This window comes from Homalodisca vitripennis, chromosome 2 (assembly GCF_021130785.1).
Source record: "Homalodisca vitripennis isolate AUS2020 chromosome 2, UT_GWSS_2.1, whole genome shotgun sequence".
Classification (NCBI taxonomy): Eukaryota; Metazoa; Arthropoda; class Insecta; order Hemiptera; family Cicadellidae; genus Homalodisca; species Homalodisca vitripennis.
The window spans coordinates 44,090,117-44,111,564 of record NC_060208.1 but is presented as its reverse complement, the minus strand read 5'-3'; the positions used below and the strand labels follow the sequence as shown (position 1 = coordinate 44,111,564).

Sequence of the window (21,448 nt, the reverse complement as noted above, 5' to 3'; positions counted from 1 at the left end):
TTGGCTCTTTACTTCCAAGTGTCTTCAGTGATCTGATTTTTACGATTAACTCTTGAGTCACTCTGATCCTAGGTGACTTTCAGAAATTAGAAATTTAAGAAGTAACTCAAGCTTGTATTATCAAATACTCTTATCACTCGAAAATCTTAAATAAATAATTGATACTGAACTTTACTGAGCTGGTTTACAGATACCACCATGCTACACCTAGATAAACTCTGATCACTTGCTGCGGAATAATTCTTTGTTTATAGTATCTAGTTTTGTTACAGGATACTCTTTTACCTTGTGTCATTAGAAAACTTATTTTAAAATATAAACCAAATTGAGGTTGATCTAGTAATAGCTCAAAATTACCATTGACTAATTTACAAAATACAATATGACTAATTTAGTCTATACACATATAGATCTTATGTTAAAAAAGAAAACTATAAGAAGTAATTATAAAACAATATATTTATTTACATTAAAATTCAACAACAAAATTGCCTAATATTGTAAAAATGTACCGTACTTGGAAAATACTGTAATAGATTAATGTATTACGTTAGCCTATTCAGGCCTAAAACTTTATATGCATAACGTATGATAGACTCACAATATATATTTGAAAATAACATGTATGTTCATAAATATTATAACGTACTAATTTAAATAGTGTAAGTAAGTTACATGAACATTGTAGAACTACTATAAAGACTGTTTTATACTGAAACCAAAAAATATATTCATATCAAATTGAAATGCCCCCACTCCGTCGTACTGCAGCACTTAAAAGTGGATTTGGATCTGGTTCCTCTGTTATGATAGTGACTTTAACCCATTCTTTATTAGCACTTGATTTTCGTAGAGCATCAATTACTGCTTGCACATAAAGTCCATCTTCGAATGTTGCAGCTAGTGCTACAGGTTCTTTCACCCATCCTCTTTTATCTTCTACAGGTAAAAATGCCTCTCTGAGTGCTCCCATCATTTTGATAAGGCCTTTCATGTATGGTTTTGGTATTGTGCTAGCTACTACTGGATTTATGCTGCCATATTTTTGTAGATCTTCAACATCAAGGTAAATTACTTCTTCTTTTGGAGCTCCAATTTTCATTCCATACAAATCACCTCCTCTGACAACTAAATGACCTTTTCCACATATTAGAACTTCTTGATGAAACTGACCCGGTAAATGGTTATTTAAAGTTACGGTGACCAGTGTTCCACGACTCATTTCCATTTGGAATGAACAAAAGTCTGGACTGGAAATGTTACGGATGCCATTGATGTTTTCATTTTGTTTAGTGAATGTCCTTACAACTCCATGGACTTTTACTGCTCTCTGTGAAAGGAGATGAGATACTAAATCTATGACATGACTTCCCACTAGTGTTAAAACTCCTCCACCCATTGTATCATCACATAACCAGTCATACACATCATGTAAAAGGCTGCCCATCTGGACTCTAACATCACAAACAGTTAGGTCTTTTTCTGTACCAAGAAAACCTTCAGCAATCGCTCGTCTCATCTGAGCAAAAGCAGGCAGAAATCTTAAACTATGGTTTACAATAGAGATCAATGAGGGATAATACTGTGATGCCCTAACCATTTTTAAGGCTTCACTTTGACATAAACCAGCTGGTTTATCACAAAGAACGTGCTTTCCGATCCCAAGTGCTTTCACTGCAATTTGGGCATGTAAATTTGGTGAACTTATAATAAAAATAAGATCTACATCTTTACGTAAGAGTACATCATCAACTCTGTTGGTATAAAAGGGAATATCAAGTTCCTTTGCCACTTCTTCAGCAGCAGACAAGGTCCTTCCCCATATCGCCTCTATTTTGAACCCTTTTTCTCGAAGAATAGGAACTGCAACTTTAATTATGTTTCCAGTACCAAAAACTCCAATTCCTGGAAGCATATTGTTCTAACTTATGTCTTTTAAAAAATTCAACACAAAGACAATCCTAATTATAGCCTATTATACACTCCAAATGACTTGTTCAATAGTTATTGGTTATGAATTTTACATTGTTTATACTAGGCAATAAACAAACTTACACCGTTACTACACTTACTGATCTTAAAACACAAGATGAAATCAAATTGACTTTGAGTCCACATAACATACTTTAACACCCCTTAAATTTTCTAGTTACTTTAAATAATTCAGTTCAACGAAATTAGTCACTAACCGTCTGTCAACCAACGAGATTAAATAAAACAGTCTGATCGCTTGGTTGTCCAAGATATGACAGTTAGTTGTCACTGACAGCTGGAGGAAAGTGAAAAAGCAAGACTAACTAACAACAGAGCAGTCTGTAAAAATCGTGTTATTCAATAGCAATGTTTGCAGTAGCTTATTAGACCAAAATAACGTCTTTAATGCATTAAAAAATAGCTCAAATGTTCAGTTAAAATCTAGAGTATATGTATAAACTACAGCATATGTTAATTGTACCAACTAAAATCAGAAATAGTAAAAGTTATTTACAAAAAAGCTCGAATCAGACAATAAATTAAACAGTAACTAGGGAACACTTTTTATCTCTTCATAAATTCAAATTCAGCCATTTTATCAATTTGAACGATGGTTCACTAGCGCATGAATGTGGACTAGCCACACTAGAAACGCTAATCTAGAATTATATGACGTGTTGTCTAGGTTTCGGGTAAATATATAAATATATACAAATCGTACTTAAGTTATCACTTCCTTCTTAAAGTACCGATTATTAACTGCTAATAATCGGTACTTTAAGAAGGAAGTGATAACTTAAGTACGATTTGTTTGACTTATGTTTCAAATTTTCTCAATCTCAATATTAGACACAATAATCAGACTAGAGTATTTTTTTTTAATAAATGTTGTATTAAATTTTTTGTTAGTATTCTTTTTTGTTTCATATGCTTACTTACTTACGTTACTTCCTCATATCCATAGAGTTTGAGAAGCGTCAAAAAGTCAAGATCGAGAGGACACAAGATCAGGGAATTTGAACAGGTTGTTGAATTGACCAAGCTTTATATTGACCAAGAAAACTTACAAAGTTAGAATACATGGTTAGCTATTTATGCTTTTTAGGTGTATTTAATCATGGGTAGCGAACAAGAATTTGAAGAATTTGATAAATTTAGATCAATACCCAGTTATTTTATCTCATGCAAAGAATCTATGATATTCTGGGAATATTTTTGCTCGAATGCTGAATACTTGAGTGCTCTAAATATGGCTTCTATAATTGAAAAATTAGAGGTTCTGAAATATTATTTATAATAATAATAAATTCAAATATTTATAAGAAAAGCACAATAGGAATACCCGTAAAAATCAAGAGCAGTGTTCTCCAGACTTTTAAATAACAAAAATTATTTCCATGATATTCGACTTCCCTCCCATTATAAAGTATGAAATTCAGAATACGAAATTCTGTTAGGCATAGTATTTTTTACTTATTAGCTTAAAGAGATTAATAATCTGAAATTTACTAATGGATCTTAAAATAAACTGAAGTCATGATAATCCAATAATTCAACTTAATTACACCAAGTAAAAGCATCGTCCAACCTCACTCCTTAAAGCGAAAAAGTGGGAGGTTTCATACAATTAATTGTCATCAATAATCTGTAAAGAGTCATTTAAAAGTGTTTAATTATTTGTTTGGGTGCACAGAAGTACCCCAGAGGCGTTTACATTTATTTTGAGTCCGATGCTGCAAACAATTGGACGATATTAAGATTGTTGAATTTAATTGATGAGTTTTCCGGTTCTTCCAAAACAATTCCACATTTTGATAGATGTTACACTATTGTACAATTACTGTCTCGCTATAATACTTGTAGTTAGCGATTATTGGTGTATCAGTCTCATTACGATGTCAAAGATTTTGTTGAGTTCTCTAAGTTGACAGTTTCTAAGTTTAAAAGGTACCTGCGAAAGTTTAAGTATAATTATGTATTAAATAAACTATAGTTAAAAAAAATCGAATTATTATACAATGTAATTGCGTTATATAAAAATGTTGATGCTATTATGTAGTGTTTTTGCTTTTTTTATGATGAATTTAAAACATTAAAGAAATAGAGTTCGGCGTTGAGTTGTGTAAGGACATTTTTTTAATGTGTTTCATACATATAATATATATGTCTTAAACAGTTTATAATATGTACACTAATATTTCTCAATTACAAGTAAACATTCTTATTAGATTTATTTTTTACCATTTTTAATTACGTCTATGTCAAGGCATAATTTATTTATTGTTGCAGAATCAAATCAAAGTATGATAGGTTCTAGAGGTAAATTTCGGTTTGTGATTTAAAGATAAAACACTTCCGGCATGTTTGAAGAGTGACGTCATTGTTATTTAATTGACTTTGGAAAATGGCGAAGAAAACATACGATCTTCTGTTCAAGTTATTGTTGATTGGAGATTCGGGCGTAGGGAAAACTTGTGTCCTTTTCAGGTTTTCCGATGATGCCTTTACAACAACTTTTATATCAACTATTGGTAAGTTCTTACCATCTTTCGCCATTCCTTTTTGAGCCTACCTTGTATCTATGACAGGGTGGGTTCTACATTTTACTAAATTAATTAATTAGAAATGCAAGTCATACTAACAACCTCATTTATAAGTTACATTTCGTAGCATTTATGTGTTGATTTTAATGTTAAACCGCTGAGCCAGTAGATTGTAAATATTCAAAAGACATTGGGAGTAGTGAGATATCTAATAAGATTGTCCATATCACTATAAGTGTCTACCAGTTTCATCAGGTTTGTAAACTTTATTTCTGAATAGGCTTAGCCTATGTTTTATTTGAAGAATTCCGTTTATAATTTGCTCATATCATTGTCACTCAAATCAGTACAGCCACATTTTCTGTATGACATTAGTCACCTCTCTTAATAGGATGTCAGTTCATTTAGGCCTAATTTTAACCCTTTTGGTTCTGAGTAGACTAAGCGGTCTACACTCATCCAATTGATATTATAAAATGGTTTGATTGTTTTTATTCGAAGGATAATTCAACATTACAATTTATTTAACTTGGCATATGATTTCAACTTATTAGCGATAGTAATTTTTAATGTCAACTTGAAATAACTAATATTTTGAGACTTTGAAAATGGCGATGAATATGAGGATAATATGTAAGATATTTCTCACAAGTGACGTGATTTGTTGAAGTAACTTCATGTGGGTTTGGCTTCTGGTAACACATGGGGATAATTTATTCTTTCCTCCATATCACAAAAGCAGTTATTTCTTGATATCAAGCTGGGCAAGTTATAAGTTAAATATTGTAGGGTTTCTTCGATATCTTAACCCTAGAACTGGCGGTCATTTCATCCTGTAGTGTCGGGCTGTTTTGGAGCTTCGCGCAAGGTTTTTTTAAAAAAATTATTAAAAATATAAAATAAAAGCAATATAAATAAGAGTATATATTTTTGTGTTCAGAATTAAACGTAGAATTGCACTATATTGTAAAATTAACCATCAAAAATTTTCTAATAAACACTTTTTTTAATCAAATATAAAATTTACGAAAAATATTTTTTAAATTTGGGGGGGACCATACCTAGCAAATGAAGTTATAGTGAGAAATATTTATAAGTGAGATAGCCATTCTGTGTCAAATTTTATCTAGTTTCAGAAAAACATAAACTTTATACACATTGATGAAAGCATCATAAAGCTATAGAACAAAAAGCAGCGATGCGTATAAATTCTGAAAATCGGGTGTACACGTAAGACTTTGGTAAAACAAGTTTTGCTAATACATTTATCTATGAATACATGTTATTTTGCATATTTTATTACTTAGAATAAAATAGAATATACAGTAGTAATGAAAATAATTACCATAAATTATTTTTTGAAAAGTAAAAAAAGTTAAATTTTGCCATTATTCAAAAATTTTGCGAAAAATTTTCATTCAGCAAAATATAAAATAGTTTCTAAAGCTTGTACTATATCAAAATTTGTAAATTTATGGTTTATAAGTAATAGGAAATATTATGTAGTTAGAAAACTATAAATATAACTAAAGATATTGAAAAAATATAGAATAACCCAAACAGTTATTATATATAACCAAAGAAATTACAGGAAATATATATTTTATTGTGAAAACTATCTATTTACCAAAAATAAATAGTTACTTCAGAGCTAAAAGAGTGCTATAAATAACGTTTAGTAAGTGAAAACAATAACAAACTATGTGAAATGAATTTTAGCCAAGTAATTTTGCCATAGCCTACACAAAGCCGGTAATTTCTCAAACATATTTCAGTAAATAGAAATTGATTTATTCTAAAATATATATGTTTACACTACTACGACATCAAACAACACACTACACATTAAATACGACACTAAAACACGCGTAAAACTATTAAAACTTACAAATATCCACAGCTCGGCACGAAAGTGATACAGAACGGCAGCGGCAATATGGCGCTCACAACAAACGGCATCACGTTTTCTTTTACGTTCAAAATAACAAGCTTGCTACGTCATAACCATAATACAAAGAGGAATAAAACTCATCTGTTCCTTAGCATTTTTCTTCCCGAATCCAATGGTGCATGAATTATATCGATACGTTACCGGAGTATATTATAAAAAGTAATTATACGAGGGAATGTTTGATCGACAAAATTTTGATGGTTAACACCACAAAAGCGGCATTAACCGACATAATTATGTCGATTAACAGTTCTAGGGTTAAGTCTAGGCCATAGTTGGTTTTGTTGTTTTAATGTACGAGATTCTTCTTGTTACGGTAATTAATTATAACTTATTGTGTATGATTTTTACATAGTATACATCGAAGTTGGATAATATATCGAATTGTTCGTTAATAGCAATCGAATAATGAGTGTAGGCCGCTTATTAAAGTCTCCCTTTTAGTGCCAGGCATGGTTGCTAAAATACAGGGTAAGGGTCAGTAGGTGGATGCATAGTAGAAGTGTACTGGAGCAAACCATTTTCATCCATCTCACATCACAATTACAATAGTTTGAAGATAAATTACTTTGTTGCTAAATGTCTTAAGTGATTACTATAGCAATGTAAATAAACAATACTCTTATTATAATTCGTTAAATAAAATTACATAAACATGTTAGTGCCTTAACCCTTTGGCTGTTTCATAACAATTTACCATTGTTCGTGTTTTTGCCAAAAATGGTTTCACAATGATGTACATCACTGTTGCACAATAAATGTCTAGTATTGTAATATTTTGATGAATTAGTGTATTGATATACCTATTTGTAGAGAATTAAATTCTCCGCAAAACAATAGTTTTGTGCTTTTTACATTTTATACTTGACTAAATTTTATATATATATATATATATATATATATATTATATATATATATATATATATTTATTTATTTATTTACAGGAACAGGTTATTCTCTTCCAACAAATAAACCATGGTATATAGGTTTAAAACATTTATAAATTTTCATGTATCTAAGTACACTTCATAAATAGATAAATAAATAAATAGATAGATAAATTGTATAAATATTTACATAACTTATGACAAAAAAGTAGGTAAGAACTCAAACAAGAAAAACAAACATGTTACAAATAAATATAGTAGATCAGCAGCTGATGGTCCATGACATGACATGTGTGAATAAGTAGACGAAAAATTAATTTATCTTAAATTAAGACTCCTTGGAGGTCTTGTCTGAAGTACCAATTGGTGTGCAGTTTCACTTTTTTTCAATTTCAATCTATTATGGTGTAGTTGGTATAAGTGTTATGAGTGAAAAGATAAGTGAAAACTGAACATTTATTTTAAAGAAAGAATGTTGATAAGTCACGTATAAGTCTAAAGGTTAAAGCTTACGTTGACATAGTAATTAATCTAAGTTTAATTAGTTTTTACTTTGATTTAGTCAATAGAGATCTAACAACAACATATAATTTTGCCTGTTCCATGATTACAACATAAATGTTCTTTGTGAATATGCCAGTTGAGTATTGAATGAGTGATCTGTACTGATATCAAAGTAAGCAAAGAAGGGATAAGCAAAAATAATCTCTGTGTAGATTTTATTTGTCTTTTGTATTTTCTACTTGAAAGTACATAAATAAAACGTTCTTATTTCTTGTCTCAAGAATGAAAACTGCAACTTTATACCATTACTGTTCTCTAAGATCATGTCAATAAAGAGTTATGTCTAATGAACCAATATATTTTTATATTAAGATATTTTGTATTATAACTGTTTGTATGTTTGTGTTTTCTACTTAAAAAATTAATAATTTAAATGGTTTAACTGAGCCGCAGTATGATTTTTTAAACAAATGTTACTAGTAAATAATTTTTTTATAGTAGATCAGCATTATATAGCGTGTCATCTAACTAACTTCACTATTATAGTCACATGATAAACCTATAAAAGATAGTCAGCTAAGTTTACTGTATAATTATCTAAAAATTTAACAACATTACTTATAAAACAGGCCACTGTGATGAAAACTAACTCACTAAAACCATTTTTTACTTAGGTTAGGGACTTCCATTGATATTTATTTCTGAAGTAATTTTATCAATCATTGTGAAGTGACTTACACAATATTTGTTTCTAATTATACACACGACTCTCCTTAACTCCATTCACAATCCCACCTTCTTTATGACTTTGAAAATTATTTTTTCATTAGTTAATTTTATTTTGTGCTATGTAGCTTTTGCACTGTATAATATTGTATTGGTCAACTATATGTAGTTAAAATTAAATTTAAAAAGTAACATGAATGATTTGTATGAATGATTTTGTTTCAGGTATAGATTTCAAGATCAAAACAGTAGAATTAAGAGGAAAGAAAATTAAACTACAAATATGGTAAGTGTGGAACTTTGCCATTTCGGTTTTAAAGGTACACCTTTTGCAATAGTTATTTATTAGCTTATTGATTGACGCCATTCATTGGTCAGTTGATAGATTTTATTTGGCATAGTCTGGTTATTAGTGAAAGGTATTTTTAATGATCTAAATTATTAACTGCATAACCTGCTGTTTGTATGCAAGCGATTAATGTGTAGTGATAAAACTACATTTAAATAAAAAATTGATTAATGTACATGATTTTTATCCTCGTATTGCCTCTCCATATTCTGAAGTTCAAAAGAGTTGTTTTTGTTATAAACATAAGTTTGAAAGTGTCTTCTTTTAAAGATACAGGCATCCAAAGTTAGTGTACATGTTTGTTCTTTTGCTTGGTAGATTAGAGCCCTGTTTGGATAGGGTAACTTTGTCAATAACAATTCATTTTATCAATTGTTTAAACTTAAAAATGTTCATTTATTATTTGGAGAACTGTTGCTCCAAAAGGAGTCACAAGAAGAAAACTCATTATTATGACCCCTTGAATATACTCTGCTAGGTTTTAATACAAGTTCTTAAAACATATCCTGTTTATAGTGTTATGTTCAAAGGAGTAAAAGAAGATATTTTTTATAAGATTTGAGTCAAAACTTCCAACTTAGACACTTCAAAATAGATATTTCTATAAAATTTTAAAATAAATTTTTTGCCCCCATAATTATGCATAATACTATGCAACAACCAACTTCTGTACTATTTTAAAAGAAGAAAGTAGAAAAATTAGACCTAGAAAAATAGAAAGGATTAATGTCTGGTTACATATTGCAATAGGCTCTGTTATAGCCAGATGACAGATTATTGCAGTGTTTGTCAGATGGAAGGCCGTGGCCTGTCAACTCTTGATATGATCACCGTGACCCACACATTCACTAATCAAAATCATTCAAACAAGATACTGTGCAATCTCCAATTCATACATAAATAAAAGATTTAAATCTGTAATCATTTTATTTTTTTGTTACTTTTGATTTTTGTTATAAAACTTTCCCTAGAAGAAGTATCTGTCAGATTGCCAACAAAACAGACAAACTGAGAAGGAATTCATTTTCTGAGCCAAATGCTGGACATTGTCAGCATATCTAGCCTACTGTATCTGCTAAATTAAAGTGTTGTCAGCAATCATTTGCCACAGGGAGTGTGTTTTACAAATTCATACATTATTTATAAACAATTTAGCTTCTATTTGGATTGAATAAAAATAATAAATATGATTAATTCATGCTATGTTTAAGTACATGCTTTGTTTTACATTCCTTTAATAACTGTGGGCAGTGATGACAATTTGACTGTGAAACTATCCAATACATATAATATTGAGAATGTAATGAAATAAAATTTACTCCACGCAAAATGGTTACATAAATCTAAATAGAATTAAAACATATTAAGTAAAACACTGCTTCTATTTAAATTAAAAGTATATTGACATACTACTAAACCCTTGTGAAAGCATTAATTACTATTTATTATAAACACAAAGGTAATTAACAATAATATTTCATCTTTTAGGCAAGATACAAAAACAGTTGTATTCACTTAAATTATTATAGCCTACTTATTACAGCAAGATTGCAGTTGTAAATTTATAATTATCTTGGTTTAATTAACCCTGGTAGTGTTGAGTGACCCTTTTGGTTTTGATCACGTAACTTCCAAAATGTAATCAACACTGATAAGGTCGATTTGTATTTTATTGTTAAAAGCATTATTACTGGTCAAATGCATTTAAATTATACATCAATTGAAAGCCTATGAGTTGTTTTTAATATTAATGGTCTTTAAATTTTGTTTGATCCTATGTTTCTAGTTGACAGTCTGTATGGTTTCCCTCTGTGTGATTTTGTTGTTAACCTCTGTGTAGCGGAAACTAGTTTTGTAAAGAGAAATTTTGCCCTTAGTTCAGAATTTCTTATAAATGCTTCCAGGGTCAAGGGTGTGATACAAATTAATAAATAACAATATAGTCATCTCTATGTAGCTGTGTAAGAATGTCTATCACACATGAACTGATGGGAACAGTGCTTAAATCACAGCCGATATCGAGCTGACTTGTGTTTGTTTGCTACGTCTTTGATTTCTTCAGCTATTTCCCTAAAATCTGGGGATGGATTTAAATATAGCTTAGTAGTCAATAGGTGGATTTAAATATAGCTCAGTAGTCAATAGGCGGATTTAAATATAGCTTAGTAGTCAATAGGTGGATTTAAATATAGCTTAGTAGTCAATAGGCATTAGTTACGTTCACAATTATATTTTAGAAAGTTAGTATAAACTTCTGTCCTCATGTAAAGTGGTAATTTTTGAATTGAAACATTATTACAGTTTCACTTGTACATGAGCAGATTTGTAATAGTTAATTGTGTCAGTCTAGTAATCAACATTTCTATTATAAGTGGTACTTTAATACCATTTGTTTTGTTTACCAATTACTCGTATAACGGCTTTCAGTTTATTGCATAGCAGCAAGGGGCTCTATGTAAGATGAAGAGCCAACGCCCATGTGTTGTAGTACCAACTGCACATAAGAGAAATAAACTGGTCACTGTCGTGGTTAGAGCAGTTCCTTTACCTTATTATCTAAATGAAAATTAATTCACTGAATTTCTCTTACATAAACCTAAGATTATTTAAAAAGAAAACATCATACTTCAATTGAAGACTCTTGGAGCAATTAGAACATTTTTTAAATAGTACTAAATGTTAATTAAACAATACAAATAGTTTATTTTTTGGACAAGGCCGTTTGAAACCAAAGGTTTCATCATCAGGCGACTCCTTCAGAATTTTAATTATTGTTTTTAATCACAAGCTAATCATATAAAGGTCTGTTATAATCATTTAAAAATATGTTTTATTTTCTTCTTTTACAAGTAGTTTTTTAATGGTTTCATAAAGAAACAAAACAATTTCAGTACAGTTAGCACTCTGGAGTATTTATTAATGTTCAGGTTATCTCTTTATCTTTAAAAAGTATTATACAAGAATTCTACAATTTGCGTTTCTTACAGTAGTTTTATGAATAGATTGATATCACAATAATGGTCTTCAATGACAATTACCAACTATATCTCTTTTGTACTTTGATAATATCAAGACTTGTTCTACCCTCTACCGATCAAAGTAGTCACTGAAATATTCATCTTGAAACTGATAATAAATCTACAGTATCATTTTTATCATTCAGTTCTTTTGCATGCCAGAATATAATATGATTATTTTGCTAAATTTGATTTTGGTATGTAAATCATCCATAAGTTGCAATTTAATTTCGGATTATTTTAATTTATTTAGCCTCCTTTTATGGTTAGAAGTGTTAGTTTATTTTTGAGTTGGTTTAAAATGCATTTTACCAGTAACGTCTACTTGTCCTAATCCTAAACACAAGTTTGGATTACTAGACCTCAGTCTAGTTGGTTTTGAGTGGGCCTAAGGTTAGGAAGTGAGTAAATGTTTTAACACCTATCACATCATTCTTGCAACTAATCACAGCATTGATATCAAATTACCATCTCAAACGTTTTTGTACCGAATAATCAATGTCACCAATATAAGACATCAACAGATATGTTCCAGTACACAAGTCTTACCACTTTGTTTATTGGGATCAGAACATCAAGGGCTGACAGTGTGCTTTATTAGATTACGAAACCGCATATCACGATTGTGAGGACTTATAACGTTAAATGATGTCAAGAGCTTATTCCGCAGATGTATTGGCAATAAATTGAGTCTTGGTTTTGAGTGGGCCTAAGGTTAGGAAGTGAGTAAATGTTTTAACACCTATCACATCATTCTTGCAACTAATCTCAGCATTGATATCAAATTACCATCTCAAACGTTTTTGTACCGAATAATCAATGTCACCAATATAAGACATCAACAGATATGTTCCAGTACACAAGTCTTACCACTTTGTTTATTGGGATCAGAACATCAAGGGCTGACAGTGTGCTTTATTAGATTATGAAACCGCATATCACGATTGTGAGGACTTATAACGTTAATTGATGTCAAGAGCTTATTCCGCAGATGTATTGGCAATAAATTGAGTCTTCTTTAGTTTTGTATTTCATTATGAAGAAAATATACAATAAATAATCACATTTAAAAGATAGCTGGATTATGAAATTTTGGCATTGTTAAGTTTTATATAAAAGTATTTAGAAAATATTTTATGTAAAAGAATTGCTACTGATGAGTTTGAAATTTTAGTTATGACAGTAGACCCCAGGCACTGTCAGTGTTATCAGTATGAAGTCTGACATGACTGTGGACAGATTCTCAGTTTTTAGATTGACTTATCAGTGATTCATTATTTGTTCAGGTGCTGTTATCAGGTTTGGAGTGGGCTATTTATAAATACAACATGCACTGAAGTTTATTTAACACAACTATTACTACTAGCTGGTTTAAAATGTGTTCATTTAATTCAACACGATATATTTGCAAATCAGTTCAGCTTTAGTAGTAAATATTATCCACTAGTTTTATCTTGGATTACGTTAAAACAATAGAATTACTAAAAAGGATATATATATACCTCCTGGCCAAGTATGAGTTATTAGTTTTGTTTTAGTTAAAGAATGTAATGTTAAAATTAGTGTGTGTAATTAATTAGAATTTGGTGGGTTCTTGAAAGCCTCATATTCTGAGATAAATATTTTAATTTTGTCACCAAAATTGTTGGTCTGTTCCATTGGAATATTCAAATATACATATGCGCATGTGCGTGCACGCACACACACACACAGTAATTAAAGATTTCTATTCCTTTGTATTGTTGCTAAAATAGGGTTTAGTTTTACCAACTGGTGAATACTAAGGTGCTTTCACGTACAGATAAAACATGTACAAATTATGTAACAGGGATACAGCTGGTCAAGAGAGATTCCACACTATCACAACGTCGTACTACCGAGGTGCTATGGGCATTATGTTAGTTTACGACATCACCAACGAGAAAAGTTTCGAAAACATTGTCAAGTGGTTACGAAATATTGATGAGGTAAGTACATTTTTAAACTGTAATCAAAAGACTGCTTAATTTAGGAACAAATGCTCCAATAAATCATAAATTTCCTTTTTGGTAGGCCTTTTGTTTTCAATGAACACATCATCAGACCCACATAACTGAAATAAAAGTAACGTAATAACACAAACAATTTAGACGTAAATAAAAGCACATGTCATTAAAAATACAAAGAGATAAAATTTTAAAGACCAGGAAGTATGTCTACTGTATATGTAAAAATTAATATTTAATTAGATGAAAGGCAGTAACGGTGAATTTTGGAGAGATCCGGGCTCATTATTTACCAAATCATTTTGGTTCTTCTGCATAAAAATCATTTTGTAAGTATCGAGGAGGTTATTTTTTATATCTTTTAATAATTTTACTTGTGAAAAGAAGTGTCCAGTATGAAGTGCATGTTTTGCCATGGCCGATCTTTCCTCTTGTTGATACACATAAAAAAGAGTCTATGAATACTGATTAGCCCTATAGTGATTCCTGCACAGCAACTGGTGGCAGGCACATAACTCTCATGATTATTGGCCTAGCAAAAGTAAGTTCAAATTTAATGTAGAATTACATTTTATAATTAACAACTGTTTATAATAACATGAGTATGTAATCTTTGTTATGTTCAGAAAAAAATGCCTTGTACTATTTATAAAAGTTATATCAGTTCAGTTTACTCTGATTGGCTCATAAATTGGTAAAGATTTCTTAAAACATTGGTATTGATTTCTTAAAACTATGGCAGGATTTCATTTGAATATTTGTTTTCATGCATAAACAATGAATTAAGTCAAATAGAATTACATGAATTACTTTAATACAAAATACCAGTTATCTCAAAACTTCAAATGTGTTTCCAATAACTGTCACCTGTGTTTTTGTAGTGCTATTGTTATAAAATTTGTATAGTAATTAATAAACATTAAATTAGAACCTTATCCAATTGTAAAGAATTTATTGTGAGATTCTTATAAGAAGTTTTGTAATAGCCTTAAATCATGTATTTATTTTTGTTAATTTGAATTTTAGCATGCAAATGAAGATGTGGAGAAGATGATTCTGGGAAACAAATGTGATATGGAAGACAAAAGAGCTGTCAACAAAGAGAGAGGAGAAGCTGTGAGTTTTCTAAAAATAATATTAATTTACAGAATGCAGCCATTCTTTTATAACAGACACCTCAGTGTAAAAAAATGAAATAAATTTAAAGTTAGTTTTTAAGACATATTTATGTTGTAAAATACTTTAATTTACCAAATCCAAAGAAAATAGTTTAATAGAAGATGTATATTTATTTTTATTCTAGGTTAAAGTTGCCTGTTGATGAGACAGTCTACTAATAACAATAATCTAGTTTTTAAAAACAGCTGATTTTACCTAGTGTATAAGTGTTTCTCAGATTTGAGGTTAGAGAGAGGAAGCTTGGACATTTTACATAAACTTGAGCTGAATTTAAATAAACTTGGTAAGTGAACAAGTCCTTATTTCCAAATAATTCTGCCGTATGTCACAGTGTCACATACGTAACAAGAAACATGAAAAAGTTTAAACTGCATCTCATCTAGAATGTTGACATGGATAACATTTTGTAAAAGTAAGGTTAAGTTAATGATTGTTAATATGATATTTTTTATTTTATTTTAAATATTATTCTTTGGCAAGTAAACTGTGTTACGTATGTGACACATCAAAATGTTACGTATGTGACACATTAAGTTATGATACAAAAACTGTCAATTTGAAGAAGAATTAACTTAGGAAGTTAGTTAACCTAGCCTATCTACCAAGGTAATCTATTTATTTGTTTATTTTAAAGCCTCCCAGACTGATTTATGTGCAAAAAATAAAAGGTTGGCATAATGATAAAGTTTATAGTTTTGCTTGTGTTAGTGATGATTTGAAGCATTGTAAGAACTCTGTTTGGACATTTATAAAAGTTCTTGTAAAAGAAATTAATCAAATAGCTCCAGAAGTAAAACATTTACATATATTTTCTGATAACTGTGCCGGCCAACTTAAAAGCCGGTACACTATGTCAAATATTTGTTTTGCAAAGGAAGACTTTGGTATTGCAATGAACTGGAATTTTTTTACTTCCAGCCATGGGAAGGGGGCTGTAGATGGTATCGGAGGAATGGTAAAGAAGATTGTATGAAGAGCAGTAAAGGGTCGGAAAGCTTGTGTTAATACCCCAGAAGATTTCTACAGAGTGACATTGGAAAAATGCAAAGAAATTCGGCTATTGTTTGTTTCAAAGGAAGAAATAGATCATAATAGAAAACATCTCTTGAGGAGAGATGGGGTAAAATTCATCAAATAACTGGTATTCAAGCAATGCACCACTTTCAAGCATATAGTGATCGCGAGATACTGATTAGCAGGACATCAAAATCACTCATGCTTAAAGTTGACATTAAGAATGAAGAATATGACGCTACAAAACTGTCAACCCGACGACGGCTACACTATGAAGATGCTTACAGTGATGAATCTGATGATGATAAGTATGAGAGTACTGGAAAAGATGATGCATAGATGGAGACAGATGAAGAGCCCATTATCAAACACTGATAGAAATGTCCAACATCCAAATCCTGGTGACTTTGTATTAGTGAAATTATTAAGTAATAAAATGAAAGAATTTCGCTACGTAGCAGTTTGCCAGTCAAAGTAAATGAAGATATTGTAGTCACTTTCTTGAGAAAGTATGGCGAGGATACTACACTGTTTAAAATTGATGAAAATGATGAAAGGCTCGTGGCTACTAAAGACATTATTCGGGTGTTGGAACAACCTAAAATTAAAACCATTGAGTTCGTGTACTTTATCAGTTTCCAAAAACTGTACATGTTAAAGAAGTGTGACTGTGTTCTGTTAGTTTTACTTAGAACAAAAGTGTACCCAACTTATTTAAAAATTAATATTGTAGAAATAGTTATAAGGAACCTTAATATACAGTATGTGTGAATTTAGTACTTAAGTTTTATTGTAACGTTTTCTATGTGAATTGATAACAGTTACCTATTTTGTTGGTTCAGTTCAGTTGTAAGGATATCACTTTTAGATAGAATAAGTTGTTATTTTTATCATAAATAGTGTTCTTGGTATTCTAGTTATACTTGTCACATACGTAACAAACAACCTGTCACATACGTAACAACAAATCACAATTTTTAACAAGTATTCCAAACATGTTGGTACATTGATTAATTAAGAGTTGTACGTAAATATTAATTAGGAATGCAATTAATTTTATTTTAAATTTTATTGAAGGAAAAATTAACAGAATTTTACCATTATGTACCTAACACTCTAAGGATGAGTGCCTTTCATGTCACAAACGTAACAGCCATAAAAACATGTATTGCTTGGAAAATAATAAAAATTCTTGTGCCCAATTTTGTATACTTCTGAATTAAATCACCTTCTATACACTGAACTGTGATAAATGTATTTATATAATTTTACTTTATTTATATTTCACCATAAATGTGTCTAAGTGTCACATACGTAACAAAAGAATGGCTGAATGGTTAGAAAAAGTAGTGCGTTATTGATCATGTAAAAAGTAATGGGGGAAGCAATGTAACTTCTTAACTTAATGTGTGCAGGTACTGTACTATATTCATGTATGTTCAGCAATGCCAATTATTAGTCTTTCCTGTTTGTTTACCAATCAATTTCAGTGTTAAAATTTAAAATGTTTGTGTGGTATAATTGTTTTACCTACTATATTCTGTACATCTTTTAAAACAAAAAATGTTTTTTTATGTTACGTATGTTTCCCCTGTTAGACATACAGGGCGTTTCAGAACTCTATAAACTTTGTGTATACATTTTTTTTTTTATTTAATTGATAATGAATTTGTAAATCACATGAATTATTGCTCTTCAGATCTGTTTGAGGAAAGTAATTAAGATGTACAGGCTGAGAGATTCCATGTGGAGTGAGATGAAATCATGAGCTCAGTCTGTGAGCCAGCTCCCCTCCACTGCAGCTCCCACTCCTTGTCAGCCGCAGTTTCCCTGTTGCACATCAAGGAGACCACATGGAATCTCATTGCTTGTAACATAGTTTATTTTTGTTAACAGCATTGTTAACAGTATTGATATATACAAAATTTAATACGAGGTTTGTCCAAAAGTAATTGAAATCTTTTAAGTTTCACGGGTTTGCTGAGTTCGATTTAAGCTCCTGGAGTATAATAAAATTTTCAGCTGTATTCATTGTTTACATTTTCAGTGGTAGTTGCTAAGGTGAGACTTGTTTCATGAACTCAGCGATTTTCGTTTGTACAAAAATGGATTAAGGAATTTGTATCAAATTTTTTGTGAAAAAATGAAATAAAGTGTAACAAAAAGGTCTTGGCGACCTGTATTCTTTGCCTATGGTGAAGGCTTATCGTGAGTCTGCTTTGAGCAAAACAAGGGTGTATGAGTGGTATAAATATTTCAAAGATAGCCACAAAAACATTGAAGATGACGAACGTTCCAGACACCCCAAGACTTCAACAAACAATGACATGCAAAAGGAGGAAGAAGTACTTATTAACAATTGCTGTACTACATCAGAGAAACGTGTACAGCAAAATTGGTTTCAAAATTGTTGAAATTTAAACACGAACAACGGCGAATAGAAGTCACTAAATGAAGTCGACGTTGCAGAATTACAGAAATGTGTTATAACAGGTTACAAAACATGGGTTTACAGATCTGATTTTAAAACTAAGTCTCAATCATCCACCTTGAGGCTTTCTGGATTGCCCAGACCGAAAAAGGCTTAACAAGTGCAGTCGAACGTGAAAGTTAAGCTCACTGTATTCTTTGAATGTAATGTTATAGTGCATCATGAACTCTTGCCACAAAGTCAAATGGTCAATAAGGAGTACTTAGTTTGAGTGAAGCAATAAAAAAAAAAATAACACCCGGATTTGTGGCAAAAAAATTCATGGATTTTGCACCATGACAATGCACTTGCTCACACTTAATTGCTTGTTCATGAATTTTTGGCCATAAACAGTATTAAAATGATCCTCCATTCTCCATATTTTCCAGATATGGCTGCATGTGACTTAATAAATTTTATACTTTTATTTCCTTGTTTTATACTACAGTTTTACAAGCATAGATGACATTAAAAGTACATCACTGAAGAAGCTAAAAGATCGAGTTTGAGAAGTGTTTCGAGAATTTGAAGAAGCAGTGTCACAAGTGCATAATGTCTAATTGGGACTATTTTGAAGGCGACAACATGAATGTAGACAAATACTTTTTTTAATGAAAATTCCTTTTTCTTTTTGAACTTGTCTTGTATGTTCTTTGATAGTGGTGACTAACAAAACAATATTGGGGAAATCTCAAAGTAAAGCTGAAGGAGTAAAATCTATGATACAAAACATTGTAATGACCTACTGATTATTCTGAACCTAACTAGAACGTGTTGTAAACATTGGAAACTGTGTTGTAAAATTATTACGTTAAAAAATCTATTATTTTAGAAACCTATTTTTTAGTATCATTTAGTCTATATTTCTTGAAAATTTAGTTAATGTTGTCTTAATTGGTATTTAATATGGGCTAGGTATTGTGTATATTTAATCAAAATCATAAGTTGATTGCACTAATGGTTATTGTGAAAAACATGTTAAAACAGAGATTGTTGGGTTGAAATAATTAAGTAATAAATAAATAAGTAATTTAAAACTTAAACATCGATCAAGTTTACAAAAACCATATAATTAATTTTGTTTGCATTGTTTTAAGTTATTCTTATTATTTATTTCTGTAACTTATCTACAATTAAGTTTGTACAAATTTAAAATATATGACATTAGTGACAAAGTATATTTACTTTGGATGAAAGGCAGTGTGTCCTGGTGGTTTACAAATTTAAATTCCAAGCCCTCTAGAATTTAATTATTTATTACCTATTTACCTCTTAATGTCAAGTTAAAAAGAGTTTGATATGCCTCTTTTCATACTGAAAAGTCTTATACTGATCTAGAATATTTTGCACAGCAGTCAATCTATGCTATGTTTCATTAAAACGTCTAAGAGGACATTTATAATTCAAATTTTAACATCTCCTTCATAAGAGGAAATTTGCAGTTCAGGTATTTCAGCATTGTTAGCAGTAAATCTGTACAGTAATTTAAGTCGCTAGACTCCATCAAGGCTAAGGACTAAAACTGTATCTGAAGTAAATTTCTAGTACATTAAGTACAATAAACAAATTAAAACCCACTTTCGAGATATTTACAACACTACTATACCTAGTTTCAACAAAACTGACCTCCATGTGGTCTCTTGTGGTTAACATGGACACATGCTCACGGACTTATTTGAATTATGAAACCTGCTGTTTGTATCTCAAAATGGTTATACAAAAATCCCAAAGTTAATTTCCTCATCACAATATTATACATTATATTCCCTAGAAGACAAATTATTGTGAAAGATATAATTCAATAGTTGAATGTTATTTCAGATTGCCCGAGAGCATAGCATCAGGTTCATGGAGACTTCGGCCAAAGCGAATATCAACATTGAAAAGGCTTTCAATGAACTGGCTGAGGCGATTCTAGATAAGACATCTGGCAGAGATCCAACGGAAGCACCAGACCGTGTGTTAGTAGACCGCGGCCGGGTGGACCGGGGTGTTAACCGTTGTTGCTAGACACTCGCTTGCCTGCGCTCACGCCGCGCACCGCGTACAACGATCCAGTGACGTACACATGACATATCTTCATTGTGACACTGCTCTTTCATTATTCTGTCAATGGGAAATGTCGAGTGATGTGAAATGGGAAACGGCGTAGACAAGTTGTGAAAGGCAGTGTCCAAAAGAGAGGCAAAAGCTTATTAAAAAAGAAACAAACCAATTTTCTAATTATATATTGTAATTTTGTGTGTGTTGATTTTGCACAGTGTAAATAAATACAAGATCGCTTTTATTACCGAGTCTGTTGTTACTTTATCACTTTCGCTTTTCGATGATGGAGTCTGCAGCTGAAAGGTTGGTGTTGCCAAAGAGATAAGATACAATAATGTTCAGTACTGATAAAGCCTATTAATTATTATTATTATTATTAAAACATGTATGTAACTCAAATGTGTATTTTGGAAAAATTATTGAACTTAAAAATAGATAAATGTTTTCATCTTCAATTTTCTGTCTCTTGTAACATTTTATCTGTTATTTTAGTTACCAGGGAAAGTAAATTTCTAGCTAGGCTACTTACTTATTGAGGAGCAAGAAATATGTATTTACGCTATTTTTATTACTCTGCTGTTGTATTATTAAAACATTTACGATTCTTAACCTTCTAGTTTGCATGGCTTCTGATATTATGTTTGTATATATGTTTACTCCCTATGTAATACAACATTTTTAATTATATTTTTTGTAGTATAAAATGCTTTAGTGGTCTTCCTTAATTAATACAAATTTGATCAGCCAAGAGATAAGTTTATATGGTTTATAACCAAATGTTAGCAATTCATAAATGTTCAGAA

At 30.6% G+C, this 21,448-nt stretch overlaps 2 protein-coding genes across 2 annotated transcripts; one reads left to right on the top strand and one right to left on the bottom strand.

The window, feature by feature from the left end:
• Positions 1-441: 441 nt before the first annotated feature.
• On the bottom strand, positions 442-2,258 carry LOC124353869 (glucose-fructose oxidoreductase domain-containing protein 2). Its single transcript, XM_046803904.1, has one exon. It carries the CDS (start codon positions 1,913-1,915, stop codon positions 737-739), a length of 1,179 nt encoding a protein of 392 aa, XP_046659860.1. The 5' UTR covers positions 1,916-2,258; the 3' UTR covers positions 442-736.
• A 2,091-nt stretch (positions 2,259-4,349) lies between these two features.
• LOC124353868 (ras-related protein Rab-10) lies at positions 4,350-20,893 on the top strand. The gene is made up of 5 exons (XM_046803903.1): positions 4,350-4,505; positions 8,811-8,871; positions 13,780-13,918; positions 14,963-15,052; positions 20,421-20,893. The coding sequence occupies exons 1-5, from the start codon at positions 4,379-4,381 to the stop codon at positions 20,607-20,609; spliced, it is 606 nt and encodes a 201-aa protein (XP_046659859.1). The 5' UTR covers positions 4,350-4,378; the 3' UTR covers positions 20,610-20,893.
• The last annotated feature ends 555 nt before the right edge of the window (positions 20,894-21,448 follow it).

What these genes read in the sequence shown, in the direction of transcription:
- LOC124353868 (XM_046803903.1), top strand. Translation starts at nt 4,379, where the DNA reads ATGGCGAAGAAAACATACGATCTTCTGTTCAAGTTATTGTTGATTGGA. An exon ending in AAAATTAAACTACAAATATG is followed by an intron (nt 8,872 to 13,779) that starts GTAAGTGTGGAA and finishes ATTATGTAACAG; the next exon opens with GGATACAGCTGGTCAAGAGA. An exon ending in GGTTACGAAATATTGATGAG is followed by an intron (nt 13,919 to 14,962) that starts GTAAGTACATTT and finishes TTTGAATTTTAG; the next exon opens with CATGCAAATGAAGATGTGGA.
- LOC124353869 (XM_046803904.1), bottom strand. Translation starts at nt 1,915, where the DNA reads ATGCTTCCAGGAATTGGAGTTTTTGGTACTGGAAACATAATTAAAGTT.